The sequence below is a fragment of the Equus przewalskii genome, chromosome 21 (assembly GCF_037783145.1).
Source record: "Equus przewalskii isolate Varuska chromosome 21, EquPr2, whole genome shotgun sequence".
Classification (NCBI taxonomy): domain Eukaryota; kingdom Metazoa; phylum Chordata; class Mammalia; order Perissodactyla; family Equidae; genus Equus; species Equus przewalskii.
In genome coordinates this window covers 11,007,427-11,022,239 of record NC_091851.1, presented here as the reverse complement: position 1 = coordinate 11,022,239, position 14,813 = coordinate 11,007,427, and the positions used below count along the sequence as shown (strand labels likewise).

The following is a 14,813-nucleotide window of genomic DNA, read 5'->3' as shown; positions in this document are numbered from 1 at the left end:
CTTTGAATAATTTTGTGAAGAATTTTGACTGTTTTAAACGGTACTTTTTAACTGATAGGACATAGGACTGGACAAATGCTAAAGATTTTGTTTGAAAAGAAATCTTTCTACCTATCTATTTAAATAATTAGAGTATAGTTTTCATCATATAGTTTTATCATATATTTTTTCCTGGATATTTTGCAGTATATATCTCAATTTGAGGGGTGCCACAAAATATCCAGGATTCTAAGCCAATGGGTACAAAAGCAACAAAATTAATCATGAAAAAAATGTTACAGTGCACACACTGGTATTTTACATTTTTCTGAAACCCTAATAATTTCAATTTCACTATGCTCATGCGATTCTTAGTAAATCTTGAGATTTGAAAATAATCAGTTGGGCCCAAAAATTTAGAAAAAGATAAAAGTGTCTGGCTCTTAACTTACTGCTTAAATGTCAGTGTTAGGGTTGGTGGTAGACGGGCTGTATTCTCAGTGACCGTGCCTAGGAGGTTCCAGGAATCTTCGTGGCATTGGGCAAGGTTGGAACACTATACAGAAGCAACTAGATGTGTCATGTAAGAGAAATATCTGGAAACACACAAGGGGAAAATAACTGGTTTGGTGCTAAGATACTACCACGCAGAGTAGAGATTTTGTCTTGGCCTCAGCCTTCCTGTCACAAAATGTCCTATGAATTTGTCTCTGCAATTGAGGTTTGCTGCCCTGGCTCAACCTATTCTCCCCACCTCAGGGAAATGGCTCAAATAGTCTCTCAAGAGCCAGTGAGATGTTACTCTTTTGCTCACTTTCAGTTTGGAGCTGCTGGAGGTGAGCTGTGAATAACCCCACTTGGAGGGTTCTGTCCTTTCAAGACTTTTGAGGTGATATGTCAGGTAATCACTTCTCTCCACCCGTCAGAGCTCATGCCATGAATGGCTTCTTAGAAGAAAGCCTGAGCTGATGGTGCTAATTTTTAATTTTTTAATTTTTAATATTTTAATTTTCTAATTTTTACTGATCCAGTCACTGAGGAGATGTGGTCAACACTGCAGACCCTGGTTTCTGAGGTCCAAATTTTTCTCAGGCATGGACCCTGAGTCCTCTTGCATGCCTGGTGCTAACCACTGGCTCTCACAGCCTCCACGGGCTGACCAGAGACTTGCAAAGGAATGAAGCAAAGCTAGCCCTCATGATTGATAGGTTGCAGGGCTGGAGTTCTGCAGGAGGAGAGTGGGGTGGGGCAGCCAAGTCTGGGGTAAGTGTTAGTCCCAGAAGCGTGTGTGCCAGACAAAAGCAGGCCCCTCACAGAAGCCAGCTCTGCCCTGTGTGCTCAGCCCTGGCTGTATTTGACAGCCCTTTGAAGTAGATGGGGGTCATGGAATGAATGCCAAGATGTTTATTCTAAGGGCCTCCTGTCTGATTTCCTCAGAAAAGCCACCCTTGTCCTTGAACTCCAGGCCTATGGGTAGGGAAAATAATCAGGGTTTTAAACTTGCAAGTGGACTTGGAAACCTCACTCTGAGGAGACCTCTAACCCACCCTAACAGAAGACACGGTCCAGAGTCGCCTCGCAAAAGACCAAAACTAACTCTTAATTCATTGATCCTGGTGCCCAATGCGGGGATGATAGGAGGGAATGAGAAACCAGGAATCAAGGCTTCCCAGATGCTCTGCAGAAGTTACTCAAGGAGCCCCACTTTCTGAACCACACAAGCAAATTAGCCCCCATCCACAAACTCAGACCCTGAGAGAGATTGGACTCAATCTAAAGGAAGTAAGATTGTGGGCAAGATAGTCTTACTGTTATAAGGGAGTGATATGCACTGATGAGGCATTTATTCCAACTAAGAATACTTGTGACCGTGGCTTTATGACATTTCTCAGAGAAGGAAAATTGGAGGTTGAGGATATTGAGAAGAGCCCGTTAGGGATCAAAGGAAGCTTTGTTTTGTTTCTTTGTCTGATCTTTGTCAGCAGTGCCCCAAGGCCGGGAGAATATTGCTACGCTAGTCCCTACGAATGCCGCTTGGTATCCACTATATTCTTGGGGACCCTCACCGCCCTTCCTCACTCCCTAAGACCCCTCTGCTTTCCATTAGACCATCAGGATTGACCGAGCCCCTGCTGAGTACCCACCGCTCTGGATTTTAAGAGACGTGTATAACTCCGTTCCCTGCTCTCAGGGAGGTTTCAGTCTCTGGAGAAGTAAGAATAACAGACAAGAAAGATTTAGAGACTGACGTGACTCAGTCTGTGGTTTAGGATTATAAACACGTGAGCATATTAGGAATTCTCCCTCCTCCCCCCAAAAAGAAGAGCAGTCTCTGTGGACTAGGAAAAGCACCACAGGGGAAAGTAGGAGAGCAGGTGTCTTCTCTGCGCTGCCTTGGTCCCCCTCACCCTGTGCCCAGCCAGCTCTGCTGATCTGGAGAAGTAATAGAGTGTGGTGCTAAGGGCCGGGACTCTAGAACCAGACTCTCTGGGTCCAAATCCTTGTTCTACCACTTCTTACTTGGATAATTTTCTGATCCACTCAGTGAGTTGTTGATCTCATCTATAAAAATAATACCTACCAGGTATTATTAAAGATAAAAATAGTACCTACCTCATACAGTTGTTGTGAAGCTTAAATGAGTTAATACACATAAAGTTCTTAAAATAGAACCTCGAGTAGCCACTGAACATCAGTATGGTGTTAGCTCCTGGCTCCATCATCTGTTCAGAGGCCTTTAAGCTGTCATCAAGTCTGGGCACTCCTTTCTTTAAAAGGCCCCCCTTTTTCTTTCTGTTCACTCCTACGGTTATCACCCTAATAAGGATGGAGGAAGAGCTGGGCTGAAAATCTTTGATTCAATGTCTGGGTCCACCAATGTGTCGTTACATAACCTTAGAACATTACCCTCTGCAAACTGAGGGAGCTGGAATAAAGATGCTCCAAGGAGTTTTTATATTTTGGTCCCCTCCTCTCACTCCATGCTCTCAGTTCTAAAAATCTCTGAGTTTGCAGTCCATTAACAATAATTGACAACAGCATCAGGTATTCCTATGCACCAGACACTTATCTCAGCACCATATATGTGTTAATTCCTTTCATCCTCATAATGACTCTGAGGTAAGTATTACATTATCTCATTTTTCAGAGAAGAAAACTAAGGCACAGAGAGGTTTAGTTACTTGCCTATTGTCACATACCAGTCAGTGGCAGAGCCAGGATTTGAACCCAAGCAATCAGGTTCCAGAGCCTGGCCTGTAACTCCAAGCAGGCTTCCCTTCAAGGGGACAACCCCTCATCACTTTGTCTTGGAAACACTAGCTTCTCCCGCTACTCCCAATCGACTCCTCCATTCTTTGCCCATCAGATGCCATCTTCCTTCCTGATTTTAGTGCATGTCCATGCCTCTCCACTCCTCTGCACCTATCCAAATGCTTCAAGGCCAGATCACCTCCCTGAAACAGCCCTTTCCTGACTTGGGTCCACATGACCCCCATCGTCCTATTTACTCCACCCCACCCACTTTCTCCTAGTTGGCTTCCCCAGCATCCTGCCTGGAGGCACCAGCTCTCACCTGAGGAAGAAAACCCCTGCTGCTGCTCAGGGAGCCACGCTGAGCGTAGAGCTGAAAAGGACAGCATGGCTGCAGCTACTCTGCAAAGTGACTGTCCGTCTCTTTGAGGCACCCCCAGATCCTCCAAAGCGAGCTTCCTGAACACGTGTGGCCAATGTCTTGAGTCAGGCCATCATCATGCACATACTCTTAAATATGGTGAAGACCCACCCAACGGTTTTTATGAGATTCGCTACACAAAAGAATAGGCAGAAACTTAATTTTAATTTTAATATAAGTGGATAATGGCTCCCAGGGACTAGGCTTTCTATCCGTATTCTCCCCTTGGACCCCCTCATCCGGAACATAGCCCAGAGCAAGTCCTTGTACAAACTTGCTGGAAGGAAAGATGGAAGGAGGGAAGAAGGCAGTGGGGGCACAGGAGAGAAAGAAAGGAAAACAAGGAAGGAAACTGTTAGAAATGGAGAGAAAAAAGATTTAAATGGAGAAAGTGAAATGAAGAGAAGGAGAGAGGGAATCTGAGCAGAAGGAAGGGGGAAGGAAAGGAGGAAACAAAAAAAGGGAATGAAGAGTGTGAAATGATGGAGAAGGGGGGGAAGGAAGTCGGAGAGGAAGGATGTGTGTAAGAGGGAATTTAGAATGAAGGACATATTGAAGGAGGAAGGAAGGACAGAATGGAGCTACCCCTGCCCGCCATGGGCCAAAGAGAGGCATCATGCAACCAACTACCTGTGAGACAGGCCACTCCCTTTACTGAGGAAGATGAACTACGAAGGTTTAAAATGCTTGTGAACAACCATTCTACTCACACCCCAAGAGAGATGGAAAAGTGAAGCGCAGGGCGCAGTCGCAGGCTTGGAAGTGGGAATGGATATGGCCAAAGAAGACAGGTTAAGGAGAGATAGGCCTGCCCAAAGCAGAGCTCCTCCCAGTTCACCTTCGTGAGCAAATGATCAGAGAAGATACCTACTTTGGATTCCAAGCTGTTTCCATGTGCTAGAAGAGAAAGTAGCTGATCCTTTACCGACCCGGCTGCTAATGCAGAGAGCTGAGCCCTCATCAGCCCATTAGCTTTTCTGCAGGACACTCTGAGGACCCCAGGCCATGAGCCAGTCTGACAGATGGTCACCCAGTCTGGCTGGGCACCTCCAGATACCAGTTCTGAGGCCCTCCCCACTGTGGTACTATGTTATTGGAGCTTCTTAGGGCTCTCAGCAGGCTTACCTGCGACCTTACATTTGGCCTCAAGAGTCAAGAAGGGAGTTGGAGAATCATTCCTACCAGTGAAGACCCACATTCTGTAGTGGGTCGGCACTCCAAATAGTGTTGTACGAAAATTCTAGTAGTTCCCTACTGCCCAAGGTATAAGCAGAGTTTATCTGGTCCGAACCTACACTCTGGTTTAATTTCTCACCTCTCCCTCCTATCACTCCCCTAATTTCTCTTTTCCTCTTTGTTCTTCATTCTTCAAGACTTAATTGCCCTTCCTCACCAGAGCCTTCCCTCTCTACTCCAGCCAGCAATAGCTCTCTTTCCTCTGCAGTCTGATAGCCCCGACGCATACATTAGTTTGCATGTCTTGTTACTTTTCCTACCATTACTGTTCCCTGGGCACAATCTGGTGTAATATGCTCAAGGGCAAGAATCGTATCCCACATTCTTTGAACACTGCTGAGTGCTAAACCAATGTTTGTACATACTAGGTACTCAACAAATATTTGGAAATCATTTTCCCTTTACACATCTAGTTTTGCCTTACAGATTTCAACTGCAAATTTACAGCATCCCACTTTTGTATGCCTTCTAGGTTTTTGAAGGAGAGGCTAAGAAAGGATAGAAAAAATAAACAATTTGGTGATGCCCATTGAAAATTGGACTGGATTTGAAAATCCAATGTCTTGTGCTATGATGAATGAGCTGGGACTAGATGTGATTCTCATCACCAACACTGAGATTTATTTACCTTCTTTTTGAATTTCTCTCCTTTATTAAAGGACCTTGTGGATTACTTACGGATTCACTCACATAGTGCTGCTTATGCTGTGTCCATGAGCCCCCCAATAGCAGAGCAAATCATCAGATCAATGAAACTCATCATGGGACTGGATGGGACCACACAAGGTAAGAGGGTCTGCAGTGATCAAAGCTCCCATGAGCACCTGTCCTAGACCTCTCTCTGTCTCCTTTCTGCCCCATCCATCCCCTCCCTTCCCAAACATACACCTTTGTCTTAATCTAACCCAATTTGTAAATCAAGCTGTGTGCTAATGTAGTAGAACTGCTGTGAGCACACACACACACACACACATACAAATCCTTTGCTAAAGAAAAGAAAACTTTCTAATTCACCTCTTAATATGATCAGCAAATTTGGATAATTGTGTGCAATTAGTTGTGTTAAAATGAAGTAAATCGTGGTGTATTTGCCTGTGCTTGCTTGGGGCTGTGACTTGTGTTTCCCCGAGCACAAATTAGTCAATCTAATATTCATATTTTTGATCCTTTTATTTATTTTTTGCCATCCAAGGGTTGGGGAGGGCAAATCCACCACGGCCATTTGAGGACACATGGACAAACACACAATGATAACTTTCCAGCCATTTCTTTGACATAGGGTCACCGCAGCCAAAGTGTGCTACTTTGCTCAACCCAAATGAGCTTAATCTTCTTTTTAAAAAATTGTTTCATCAAAGCCTCTTGGAACTCTCCTTCCATCTTTCAGATATAGTTTACAGAGTTTCGACTATGTATCACTATGTTCACTATGTATCACTATATATCACTATTCCACTATGTATGTGGGGATACGGTGATGAATAAGGCAGTTCTTGCTGCCAGGCAATGTAGTGAGTGCCCTAATGGAAGGAGAAAATTATCCTGGCCCCAGAACTGGCCACTGGGCTATACAATCCGTGTGCCCCCACCCCCCCCCCCAGCTGATGTGAAACCATTGCACACTGTTGAGTGAAACTTTCCAAGCCTACTATTTCTGTAGAAGTATGGAGAGATCCATCATTTTTCTGTTTTATTAAGGCAACAGAATACTTTATTCACACACAAATTTTACCCAGAAGCCTACAACATGAAACAGATTAGAACAGGGCTGGTCTGATTGAACTACCTCCATACCGATGGCCTCTGAGGTCCTTCTCCTGAGCCCTAGTGCTCCCCAGAACACTGGTTTGAAAATCCCCAGGATAAATCTGTCTTTTTCACTATCAGGAAAATGGCTTGTAGGTGATCTTGTTCCTCTATGTAAAATGCAGTGATTGATTGGTCTGTAAATCCCTTCCAACCTTGTCTTTTGGCTTTCACGATTCTGTCTCTTGTTGCATAGTCTGTGTGAAAAGGAAATGAAAATCCAATCTAGGGAAGCTGCATGGTGCAGTGGTTAAGGACATAAACTGAAAGTGGCTGCCTGGATTTGACTCATGGGATACTACTTACTCGCTGTGTGGCCTTAGGCAGGTGACTTAACTTATCTGTTCAACCCTGAGCAAGTGACTTCTCTGAACTTCAGTTCCTCCAGCTGTAAAACGAGGTAAATAATATTGTTAACACATACAAAATATTTAAAATTATGTCTGAAAACAATTTGTGTAGCAAGCATTTTATAATTGCTTGCTGCATTATTTGCTATTATTCCTGAGGTTCAAGAAGCATTGGGACCACTTCTCAGGGATGCTGTAGGAAGGATTCTTATTATGGAAGTGAGGGAAGACTAGATGTCCTCCAAGGTCCTGGATTAGTCAGGATAAGCTAAATTATGCCACCATAACAAATAAACCCTCAAATCTCAGCAGCTTAACAGAAACAAGGGTTATTTCTTGCTGGCACCAAGTCTAATACAAATCAGGCTACTCTCTGCACTGTTCCCCTCCCTGGGGGCAGTGGCTCAGGCTGCTCCTAGCTTGAGGCTTGGCCAACTCATTGTATGGCCTCCATGGTCACCATGGTAGAGAAACACTAGTCTGAAACATCTGACTTCTCAGGAAGCCAAATTAATGATCTTGAATTTCATGCATTTCTTAAGGGAAACCATTATTTGAGATTTAAGCTAAGATGCAAGTTAAATGAATTGTCATATAATAAACAGAATTATCCTTTGGTCTTCTTTTAAAGATGAATAACTAGGAAAAAGTTATTCTGAAAATTAGCATGTGTCTCAATAATGATCACAAATTTCTTCAATCCATTAGCGTATATGTTATCAGAATCAGTAGATTTCCATGTACCTGACTTTACAATCATTTCCTTCCTTCCTCTGGATTGGTTCACCACTTCATCCCAGACAGAACTTACACTGTTTGATCACAGTTGAAGATCTGCAGAAAAATTACGTTTCAAGATATTATCATTTATCCTTCGATAGTCGTCTAACATCAATTTTTCTTCCTCTGATGTGGGAGCTATTTCCCTTGGTTCTCTCCCTTAGCCTTATAATTGAAGAATTATTTGGTTATTATTTTTAACCTCCCAGTTAAAGTTTCTCTCTTCTCTTGCCATCTTAAGAGAAGACAAAATTTAAAAATACAGAGAAGGCTATGTGTACAGTCTGTTTTCTTAAAGCCAAGATAGGAGAACCAGGAAGAAGATAGGACCATTTCTTTTCAAAGAGATGAACAAAGGAAAGTAGTAGAAAAGAAAACTGACAGAATCATCAGCCAGGTTTCAGATGGTTCTGCCTGACATGTCTTTTGAAGAATTCAAAGGCACACGGTGAATAATCATGCTGTCCTCATTTACAACAATGCCTGCTTTAAATAAAATGAACAGGACAGGTTGGGAATATGGCGTTAACTCACCCCTTTCTGCCGAGATAGACTGATTCTCAGGGTACGTTTGTCCAGAGCTCAGAGGGATGCACTGCGTCATGCCAGAGCTGCCTTATAGGATCTAAGAAGGAGCACCCTGCTTTGAGCCTTCATCTTCAGCCCACTCTGCTGCAACTGTGATTGGAGCCTTTCAAGGCTTTGTTTCAGGTTGAGTTTGGGGCGTGGTGGGCCAGATCTGTTCCTTGATGAATGTCTTCACTTTAATCTGCAATGCAAAGCCATACGCTTCAAAGAAAGGCAAGCTACAGGAATAAGGTCAGTGTTCCTTTGAAGCCAAGGTTCAAAGATGAAATAGCAGTCCCACTGAAATGACAATGTTTATGCACAAACAACTACCTTCACTCTGCAGCCAGGCTTCTCGGGGAGTTAATGCACACAGGCTGAGGGGCTGCAGGCCACGCGTGCGTTCCACATGCACAGAGGCCCTTTTCATCTCCTGGCCTGTCACTTGTGCAATACAATGAGCCCAAAGTGGAGATTTGGTTTCTCCATCCTAACGGATGTTGGGTGGTCCACTAGCCAAACCAATGCTGTAAGCCCTTAAGGGCAAGAAATGTGTCTTGAATTAATTTGATGCTCCTCTGAGTGTCATAGCCAGTGCTAGGCTTAATAAATATGTCATGACTCAACTTCCATTGGCCTACTCAATTTCAGGTCAGTGTTTATGCTAAACAAGATCGAGAGGATGTTTATCTCATAGGCCTGGGAGCCAGGAATCAGTTCCACACCAGTTCTTGCGGCTGAAGGGATCCTTCAGTGATTGGGATCCCTCAGTGATTGACATCACTTTTGGAGAGGTTTGGAAAGATTACAGTTCAGTCATTTTCCTCATCTAGATGTGGCACAAACAGCCACAAGACGGTGAGCCCCAAACCATGCCAACAACTCCCCTAAAGAAAGTATTGTCAATGTTTGTCTTATTATTATTTATTTAAAGCTTTGATGTGCATTTTTTGGTTAATCAGCCAATATTCTTTTTGAACTCCCAATCTTGGCCCTGCCTTCCCACGCTCCTCTCCCCAACTCTGGGGAGTCATTCGCTTCTCAGAGACATCAGAGGTTGTATCGCGTGAGGATTAAGGATGTGTGCTCTGCAGCCAGACGGCATGGGGCCCAGTCCCTGGCCGGCCATTCGCTCCATGACTGGCAAGGTGCCTACCCTCTCTTAACCTCAGTGCCTTCATTGTAAATTGGGGCTGTTGGGAGGATTAAGTGATAGAATATCGTTAATAACCTTACCATGATGCTTGATATGTAGTAAACACTCAATAAAAGTTAATGGTTACTGCTATTTTTAGCTCATTTGATTTCTTCACTCCCTTCTCCAAAATTTCCAATAGTTTTCACCCATCCTGGAATTCTTCCTTTCTCTCAGAACTTATGTCTACTCCATGAGCAAATGCTGCAGCACTTCCTTTGACATAGATCCAGAATCTGTTCACTTCTCATCAGTTCCACCGTTACCTCTATGGTTCTCACCTGGGCTACTACAGTAGCCTCCTGAATGGTCTCCTCACTTGTACCCCTGCCCTTCTATGACTTGTTCGCCATACAGAAGCCAAAATCATCTTTAAAACAAAAGGTAACTTACTCAGGGTAAAGTCCAGACTGTGGCCTTCAAGGCTTTCATGGTATGGTCTTCCATTTTTCCACCACTCATTCCCTTGCTCGCTCTACGCCAAGCAGCTGGCATCCTTGCTTTTCCCGGAACGCGGGGAATAGCTCCTGCAGAGGGTCTTTGCACTCGCTGGCCTCTCTAGAACAGCATTTCTGACTAGTATCTGCATGGCCCACTCCCTCACTTTCTTTGAATCTTTGCTCAAAATCAGCCTCGTTAGGAGATTGGCCCTATCTTAAATCGCCCTGTCCCTCTAATTCTCCTCACCTTGCCATAGTCTGCATAGGGTTTACGAGCACCTGACAAATTATGTATTTGTCTCCTCATTTTCTGTTTTCCCTCACTAGGATGTTAACTCCAGAAAAACAAGCATTTTGTCTATTTTATTCATTATTGAGAACAGTGCCTGGCAATTACAGGTCCTCCACAAATATTTGTTGAAAGATAGAATCCTTCCCTCTTTTTCTCTTAACTCAGCACATAAATGACCCTTATCACCTTCACATCTCTGTGCTTGATTCTCTCCCTTTGTCTTCTAAAGGCACTGGCCCCTTTTCTCAACCTTGAACTTATTCATTTCCTTCATCCTAAAAGCTTCCCTTACCCTTCTTTCTCTTCAGACAGCCACCAATCTCATCCCTTCCGTTGCTGCAAATTTTACCGAAAGAATAGCTTGTTCTTCCCACTTCCCCCTTCTCCTCCCCACCCAGCATTCAGCACCTTCAGCCTGTCCTCTGCCCGTTTCCATGGACTCTGCCTCCTCAAAGGCCACGCCTCCCCACCTACTCTATAGTCCCTTCTTAGCTGGGTTTGATTGACCTCTCCACCTCATTTTCTCCTTGAAAATGATCTCCCCTTAGTTCTAGAGATGCTCTTTTTTTTTTTTTTTTTTTTTTTTAATTTTCTGTCTGTTATTCCTCCCTTTTCTGTTAGGCCTTTTCCCTGTCTGCATTTGCCAGAATTCCATCTTCTGTTCTCTTTACATTTCCCTCTGCCCCAATATGCCCCTTCCTCTTTCCTTTCCTTTGTGTAGAAACATGGTCCTCAAACTTAAGTATGCATCAGCCTCACCTGGAGGGATAGTGAAAACAGATTGCTGACCCGCCCCCAGGGCATCTGCTTCAGAAATGCTTGTTGCTGTTCTCCATGTGATGCTGATGCTGCTGCTCCAGGGACCACACTTTGAGAACCACTGCTGTAAAATGACCTCATAGTCATCCTCTCCTTCTCATCAAGCACTAACCGATTACGGATTTCTTATGAATAGAAAGCATCATCATATCAGCAGCAATCAGCTGGGTGCCTGACACATAGTAGGCCTCCAATACATATTTTCAAGTTGAATTAAAAATAAATGTGCTAAGCCTCAATTATGCTCTTGCCATGATACAGATGCTGATAAAATATCTGTTTAGGGTCATCTTTTCATCAAAAGGACTCAAGCAAAATCTCTGAGTGCTTAATATCAGCCATCTCAGTGACTGAAATTGCTAATCAAGATCAACTTCTTCCTTGGAATTCTTGCCAGTGCTTATGTTTGGTTTTGCACCTTATATTTATATACTAATTATAATACCACTGATGTCTGAAAAAGTTTCCCTCTTGTCCCCAATTGTGAAGTAATGGGAATGCCTGATGGGAGAGAGCAAATGACTACAAAGCATCTTATAGCAGTGATTCTCAAACTGTGGGCCTTGAAGCAGCAGCAGCAGCATCACCTGGGGGCATATGAGAACCGCAACAAGCACTTCTGAATCAGAAACTCTGGGGGCAGGGTCAGCAATGTGGTTTAACCATTCTTCCAGGTGATTCTGATATAGGCTCAAGTTTGAGAAGCACATTTTTACACAAAGGAAAGGAATAGGGGGGTATGCTTGTGCAGAGGGACAGTAAAGAGAACAGAGGATGGAATTCTGGCATGCGGACAGGGGTACGGGACCTAGAAGAAAAGGAGGAGGAAAAACAGACAAAAATAAGAGAATACTCAGAAAAGAAAAGCATGAAACACATCTTGACCCACTTCTTTAAACCCCTGTAATTCATCAGCACTGTTCACTCAGTTCCTGTGAGCAGCTCGCCTGTTCCTCCCCAATCCGCCGACCACTTACTTAGCTATCAAGAATAGCAGAGCTTTATGCCCTCATGAAGAACACGTGCCTCACAACAGGCTCTTCCTTAATCCTGGGCTGTCAAATAACTTTTTGAAGTACGTAAAGTCATTAAGAGTTCGTGATCGCAACACTGATTATCCCATTTGATTTGATAGTAGGCTTCTGGCAGAGATAAGGCTGTTTCTCTAATAACTCGTCTCTCAGGCTGGGCAGGGTACTATCCACAACAGTTAAATTCTTTATCTCTTCAGTGCATCTTCAATAGGTGGAATCCATTTGGTGAGAAAGGAGATCCCCAGTGGGCAAACCACTAAGTTTAAATGATAACAAATTAAGTTTAAGTTAAAATAAATTATGATAAAATATTTCATGTTCACAGCTTGGAAAGAATGGCTTTTCCTATCATTATGTGGAATCTGCTTGACTTTGCACTATAATTACCACCCTCCTGTTGGCTACTCATTTTCCTGCTATAGTGGTTAAAATTTTGATGACACAGTGTCACAATGATGTTAGCACTTTTCTAAGCAAAGATGGTCTGCGCAACCTGATGTACCTATTGCATATCAGATACTAAGGTTCTTGTACTTTCAATTTCATGTTTCTCAATCATCTTAGCTATTATTGATCAAACTTAAATATAATTACCTCAATTCTCCACTTTCAATATGAAGAAAAAGTTTCACAAGCCTATCAGAATATGGAAACCCAGGTTTTGATGAACCTTAGCAGGAAGGCCAATATGAAAAGGATGGGGAAACTGAGTCTGCAAACCAGAACTAAGTACCCCTAGCCACTGCACCACTACAAGAAACTCTAGCTTCCTTTGCCCTTTAGAAAATCAAAAATGTGATCAGCCCAGGATCTGAGGAGGAAGTATTAAACAGACACATTCCCCGACAGAGGGCCTCCTCACGCTAAATTTTTCTGAGGTTTTATTTCTTACATGACTTGGGAAGTATTCAAAACATCACATCTGTGAAGAAGTTGTTACCTTGGCCCCAGAATTCTGTTCACACATCACATATTGCCTTTGGCAGAGTTGGGGAGTGAAGGCTCTCAGTTAATGGGATTGCTCTTCTTGTTTCCTCTGAGAATCGGCCTCTGGGAGGAAGGCTCTCCATTTCCTGAAATGAGGAGGTGATATCTTTTAACTCTACATTTGCTTATATTATGGTATCACTCTTATATGGTGATTTCGCCTGTTTTAAAATTAAAACTGAGTACTCTCTCTCGTCATTGCAAAAATCCAGGGTTCTATTCACTGAAAACATCTGAGGAGCTAAAGATGCCTCGGTTTTTATGCAAAAAGAAACAAGCAATGAAAAAATGGTATATATTCTGTTAGTTGAACAAGTTCAAATGATGTTCAAAAACAAAGATAAGTCAAAAATCATCACTGATAAAATTTTTCTTAGCTCCAGAAACAGAGAGAGAATCTCTCTACAAAAGCAAAGAAAACAGTTGGGGCCTTCTCTGGTTTTCCAGCCCCTTTTCCTCATTTTTGACCCCTGGCCCACCACACAGGCCTTCCTTGCTCCTGACCCCGTGGTTCTGCTACTAGAGCTCATCTCTCAGACAGGTTCAGAACCAAACTTTCAGCCCAGATAAAATCTGGACTTGGAACAGCTTGGAGTGGGGGTCCATGCTGGAGTGACCCTTCTAGCTCCTGCCACCAACCAAGAGGGACCTTCCCTAACCCCACTTTCTAAACTATCACCCCCTTCCTTGGGGGTGACTCTGTCTACTCCCTTATTCTACACCATTTTTCTTCATAGCCCTTATCACCACCTGGAATTATGTACTCGCTTCCTTGGTTTTTGTCTCTCTCTCCCAGGAGAATACAAGTGCCATGAGGGCAGGGACGCTGTCCCCAACCTCAAGCAGTATATGTTGGTGAATGAATGACCCCCTTCAGTGTAATTTTGGCCATATCCCATCAACTATTCACCAGGCATCGGAACCTCCTTTATGCGTGCTCATGGTAGTTCTTGCATCTGGAAGTTCCCTCATCTCTCCCAACAAGCCACTATACCCATTCTTCATCCTATCATGATGGCCGCAGTCAGACAATAATCGTTCCCTCCTCCATCTCATGAAATTTTTTGCTCCTACTAGGTTGGGTAACACCCTCCAACCCAGCCCTCCAAGTAGGTAATGATTAGTTAACTAATTGTGCCTTAATCATCCAATATGTGAATGAATGCATACTGAATGACTGGATTCAGGACTCAGCAGATTTTCTAGACAAGCCTTGAAATCTAATCATGATCCATAAACAATTACAATATCATTTCTGTACTGGTTACCTATAGAATTATTTTGGTTTAAATGCTGGAATTACAATCACTTCTTTGATGAGTACATGCATGGACCAAAATCTAGAGTTCTTTTTCTATTCTTTTGACAAATGAATAGTGTTACATTATTGCATATACTAAAGCTTTGTCTAGACACAATCCAATATAGAAGTGAGTAAGCTGGATAATTCAAGCCAATGCTACCCAAATAGCAGAAGCAAAAATGGAGTTTTTCCTTTAATTATCTAAGCAGTTAGCTGAATCCCTCACTTAAGGTTTCCTATGGAGACACTATCCAAAGCTCAAAAGTGCATTTGACTTTTTTATACACAGTAATCAGCAAGGACTGGGCACCATCTAATCCTCTCTGTCCAAGTCAAAATACATTTCTAAAAT

The 14,813-nt window shown here is 43.1% G+C and overlaps 1 protein-coding gene and 1 long non-coding RNA gene across 3 annotated transcripts in view; one reads left to right on the top strand and one right to left on the bottom strand.

The window, feature by feature from the left end:
• The window catches only part of SPTLC3 (serine palmitoyltransferase long chain base subunit 3), a 148,306-nt gene that overhangs the window by 106,357 nt on the left and 27,136 nt on the right, over positions 1-14,813 (top strand). For both annotated transcript variants that reach the window (XM_008518804.2, XM_008518805.2), the window contains exon 9: positions 5,548-5,674. In XM_008518804.2, the coding sequence (XP_008517026.1) occupies positions 5,548-5,674 (127 nt within the window). The remainder of the gene's footprint in view (positions 1-5,547; positions 5,675-14,813) is intronic.
• Positions 6,566-8,510, bottom strand: LOC103550064 (uncharacterized). Its single transcript, XR_544675.2, has 4 exons — positions 8,359-8,510; positions 7,789-7,878; positions 7,001-7,082; positions 6,566-6,891 (listed from the first exon to the last, which is right to left on the bottom strand). It is a non-coding gene; the product is annotated as an uncharacterized lncRNA (long non-coding RNA).